At 61.1% G+C, this 5,122-nt stretch overlaps 1 protein-coding gene across 1 annotated transcript in view; it reads right to left on the minus strand.

The window, feature by feature from the left end:
• PRDM16 (PR/SET domain 16) overlaps positions 1 to 5,122 on the minus strand; it is a 200,659-nt gene that overhangs the window by 146,763 nt on the left and 48,774 nt on the right. Inside the window, 1 exon segment of the mRNA XM_077763995.1 lies at positions 3,104 to 3,160. Within this exon segment, the coding sequence (XP_077620121.1) occupies positions 3,104 to 3,160 (57 nt within the window).

Consider the following 5,122-nt stretch of genomic DNA (forward strand, 5'->3'; position numbering starts at 1 on the left):
TGCCCAGCTCACTGGCTGTGGGCGCTGTCACTCGGATGGGAGCCCCGCCCCGGTCCCCAGGCCCCGCCGCGCTCCAGCTCCCGGGTTCGAATCCCACCTCCCCTCGGGTCCTGTCCGCCTGCAGCGGAGGGATTCCACGCACCGCCTGCAGCAACCCGCGTCTCTAAGGCTTAGAACCTATAGCCACGACTTCCCACCAAACACCACTCTCTCTGCATCTGTCGTCAGGCCACTGATTGCATGAATTACCGTTTGTTACACTTCGCTGACCACACACAGAACCGGAAGAGTCGTCATCCTGGAGATGGAATGACTGAAGCTCAGAGACGTCAACCGACCCTACCCAAGGGCCCTCAGCGATCCGCAGGCTATTTCTAAAGCTCCCAGGCGGGTCGGGGAGCACGGGCCCTGTTCAGCCAGACACACACCACAGAACTGATAGATGGGGGTCCACCTCTTGTTACCGAAATTCCCTAAATGTGCCTTCAAACAGCCCATGAGACGTGGGGTTATATTCTGTAATGTGTGTGTGTGTGACACACATCCGTTTGCACAGTGGGACCTTCTTTTTGGAACGAAGGTCGAAGGGACGCTGCATTTACTCATTTTTCAGCCTTGGTGCGCGAACCCACTTGGCTTTGTAACTCCCATCTCCCCACCCGCCTCGCTCCCTCCCAGGTCGTCTGGGCACGGAACCGTAGCCGGATGGTCCGGATCTAAGCACCAAGGTTAGGTTTTGATCATCCCACCAGTGTGACCCTGGGCTCCCATCCCGTCACGCTTGAATGGCCCCCAAGCTGATAATGTCTAAGTTCAGTGCGGGGCCGGAAAAATCCCAGAATTCAATGGATGGCCGAGCTCTGTGTAGCAGCTTCTCAGAGCGTGTGTGTGTAGGGGGGTAGGCAGAGCCCCCTTCCAGGCAGCACCCCCCCCCACCCAAACAGGGGCCTGCAGATGGCAGAAGGCAGAGGTGCCCGGCTGGGAGTCAGGGGCCTGTTTCAAAGCCGACAGCCACCAAGGCTCCCCTGGCTCCGGTGCCCGAGCCCCTGACTGCCGGATCTGTTCCGATTCTGTCCCAGGAACTCAGCCCATCCGACGGGCCTCACAAGGGCCTGGGCCTGACGGATGCCCACGCCAGGCAGTGTGAGTGGGCCCCACCCACCCCCTGGGCGGCTCTCAAGGAAGACCCCTGACCACGTCAGCCAGCGCCTGATGGACCGACTGTTTAGAAAAGAAGAAAGCAAATCAGGAGCCACCTGCGGCCCACAGAGGACGTGCTGACCAGTGTTCCCGCTGTCACGTCCCGTCACGGCTCATCCAGCACTGGCCTCCTCGCCACCCTGACGTTTACACTTAACCTTCTTCTTCCTTTAATGTTTTTATTATTTATTTTTGAGACAGAGAGACAGAGTGTGAGCAGGGGAGGGGCAGAGAGAGAGGGAGACCCAGAATCCTAAGCAGCTCCAGACTCTGAGCTGTCCCCACAGAGCGCGATGCGGGGCTCGAACCCACAAACTGGGAGATCATGACCTGAGCCGAAGTCGGACCTTAACGGACGGAGCCCCCAGGCGCCCTTGCACTTGACCTTCTGGGCTCGCGCCTTGATCCTTGCACCGCTGCCGTCAACGGTCTGCCTGTCTTGCCAGGAAGGTATCAGCCCTAAGCTGCCCATTCACAGTGAGGAAGGTGAAGGTTTCGTATTCTCCTCAGACCACAGACCCCTTTCCATGGAAGAGAAAAGTCTTCAATTCTTTGAAATACGGGAGAGCCGTGAGTCTCCCACTCCCTTACGTCCTCCGGGAAATATGAGTTTGTTCCCAGAGGCTGGAAGAGGCAAGGGCGGCTGTGGGGATCGACGCTGTTCTAAGGAAGAAAGGCCTCCGGCCGCCCTGGGCAATGGAGCTGGACAGGACGCCTGTCCCCGCGTCGTGGTTTATGGAGAAGGATGTGCTAAAAGATCACCTCTGCCGGAGCTCCTTCCGGAGGTCACTGCAGGGTCAGAAAATGCCTCCTTTTGCAGTGTTTTCTCCCAGATCAGCATCTCTGGGGCTGAGCCAGGCGAGAAGGGCCAGGTCCCCCGTCCCTTGCAGACCACACTGCCCAGACCCTTCAGTCAGGAGCGGGGAACGCTTGCAATGTTGGCCGGTGCCTTTCCCTGCTCAGGGACTCGAACGCCCAGTGCGCGCCCCAGCCTCCCCCGGGAGGGGCCGACCGTGCCCCGTGAGCACAGGACACAAGTGTCCGGACACTGGCTTGCGCGCCTCCCTGCCTCGCTGGGCGGTGCTTGGAGACGAGCGAGGATGGAGAGCGCGGTTGCAATTCTCCCGGAGAATCCCAAGGAGGGGGTCGGCCGCCATGTGTGCGTGTGGGTGTGTGTCCTGTGTTTGGGCGGGTGCGAGGGTGACCTGTGCCGGGTGGGAGCCGGGCCCCACCTGGTGAATGGCCTCTGGGTTTGGGGGATAATTTCTGGATCTGATCCCTGCTGCTGGCTGTCCAGCCCGCGGCACGCAGGACGCCCCTCTGGGTGCTGGGCTTGTTTTCCGGGCCTCGTTCACCCTGTGGAGGGTGAGAGCTAACGTCTGTCGCCTGGCTATCGTCCACCACCTGCCAGTAGAGTAGGCAGCCGTGCCCACGCTGACACTTTCTTCCCCCCAAAGGGCTGTTCACTTAGTGCCCAGCCCGAGCGAGCCCTCTTTGGAGGCTGAGCAGAGCAAACCCTTGTTGGATTTTCAGGCAATTGTGCTCCCCCCCCACCCACGCCTCTGTATTCTTTTCACATGAATATCCAGTGAAGATGGTTAAACAAACATAACCCGAGTTTCTCTAGCGTTCCCGCGTCTGCGTGGCCCCGGGCGCTCCCACGGGTGCGGGCTCTCCCGGCTCCCGGGGGTCAGGACGGTCCTGTGCTCCCCACCTGCTCACACGATGAGAACAAGCCTCCGTCCCAATGCCATTGGCGTCACCGCCCCGCGCAAGCGCTCCACCCCGGACAAGACATAGCTCTCGAGCTGCCGGCTGTGCCGCCGACCTGGCACCACGCAAATTAGCCCGGGGTGGCCCGCGGGCCGCGGCGAGGGAGCCGGCGCGGAACCAGGTCTCCTACCTTCTGGATGCAGACCTCCTGGGATGACACTTCCACTTCCGTATCAGCCAGCATTTGCTGCAAAACAATTGTGAAAGGGGGGGTGTTAGTTTCTGACGGACAAAGCGCCATCTCAGGCTGCGGCGGCTGTGAACCGTGGGGGCCGATCAGCCGCCCCCCGAAGTAACAAGCGAAGGCCCGGTGGCTTCTCCACAATACAGAAGAAAGCGCTCTGTTGAGAAGTCGGGGCCTTCATTCCCAGGGTCTCCCACCGGGACCGTCCCGGACACGGCCTCCCTGGGAAGGCAGCTGGGTCCCTGTCGGGAGGGAGCCACTCTGTGTGGCTCACCCTGGTCCTTAAAGTGAGCCACATGTTCTTAAAAAACAGGTTGGGGGGGGCAGGAGGGCATTACGGGAGGCATTACGCTCTCCTGTGTCCTGAGCTCTGCAGCAGAGGGGCCTGTCTGGACGGGCCGGCGAGCAGGACGCAGGCGCTCGCCTGCAGGGGGCTTGCAGTCTATCCTGTGAGGCCACGCCTGGCTGAGTGCCAGGTCTGCCCAGGACCCCGAGGCCACGCTCCAAGGGGAGCCGCCAGGGAGGAGGCGAGGGTGGAGGGTGGAGGGCGGCGGGGCCGGCATGACTCGGCGGTGACCGCGGGGCCGTGATTTGACGCCATCTCTCTGCTTCGTCTCTCTCTGCTTCGTCTCTTCTGGCAAATCAGAGGGGGCAGCATTGCTCTTTCCTGCAGACCCTGGGAAGTGCGTGTGGTTTTTGGAGGAAGCTTCTGGAAAGACACCAGGCTCAGGCAGACAGCAGCGGTGCCCAGGTCACGGAAGCACCCTCGGGTGCCCGTCCATGACCAGCTCCCCCGGTGGCGCCAGGACCCCCCGCGCTTCCCCCTGCCCAGGGACACGGGCTCGGGGTGGGGAGGAGATCGAGGGCCTGCCGCTCTGGGTCTTTCTTCCGCCCGACAGTTCTGACTCGGAGCTTTTCTTGGCTCGGCTTGGGAGAGCCACAGCGTCTGGCCTGCCTGGCGTGTCCTCTTAAAAACCACAGAGCCGCTCTCCGGAGGGACAGCATTTCAGGGACGGGTCCCAGAGTGCTTTCTAAGCTAAGCAAACTGACAAATGAGCTGTATAAATGGGATCTTCCCTTCTGGATCACAAACCCGGGGTGTAACCCGGGGTGTAGACGTGAGTGTACATTGTAACGTTGTTTCCATAAGAGCAGAAACCCAGATTGAAACTAGTATTTGAAGACCAACAGGTGAAATGGTGTCAGACCCATGGGTTTTATTTACCCTCCCGTTAAAAGCACACGAGCGCCCTTCCAGATCACAAGCCCGGAGCCCGGAGCCCCCAGCTGGTGCCCACGCAGGCCAACAAGCACCCAGGGCGCCAGCATCCGAACCCCTGGCACCTCTGCACGCTCAGCTGTAATAACAATAAGTCATCTTTTTTATGGTTGAGAATTCTAACCAGTTGGGGATTTAATGTTTCTTTTAATAGATTCTGAAATTGTGGTTTGGAAGGTGGAGGAGAGGCCGAGCGAGCAGGTAGGCAGCACGGAGCCCCGGCGGCACCCGCAAGGGGCCGGGTCACCAGGGGCTCACCTGCGAGCGCCGGGGCCGGACAGGCTGGGGGGGACGTCAAGCTCGGGTGCTGGGGGCCGAGTCTGGCCAGCAGGGGGGCCTGTGTTTCTACCGCCTCATGTGCCTGCTTATCACCCGAATCCACGGCCAGGAAGCCTGGTCGGAGGCTCGGTCAAGAGGGAGCGAGGAAGAGAGCAGGGCAGCCCGCCTGGCTGTCAGCATGGCTGTGGCTCTCAGGGAGGGGCCGTGCTCACGGGGCCCACCCCCCGCTGGGGGCTGCCCAGGCCTGCACCCCAGACACGCCCGCCCAGCAGGAGGGAGACCTGTGTCACGCAGAACTGGGGCTCCATGCTTGGGTCACGGGGTCCCTCGAACCAGGTGGACCTGCCCCTTATGGCCAGGCGCAGCTGAGTCTAGGAGGAGAAAGCTCCGTTGTGACTTGTTGAGGA

This window comes from Crocuta crocuta, unplaced genomic scaffold (genome assembly GCF_008692635.1).
Source record: "Crocuta crocuta isolate KB4526 unplaced genomic scaffold, BGI_CrCroc_1.0 scaffold13, whole genome shotgun sequence".
NCBI lineage: Eukaryota > Metazoa > Chordata > Mammalia > Carnivora > Hyaenidae > Crocuta > Crocuta crocuta.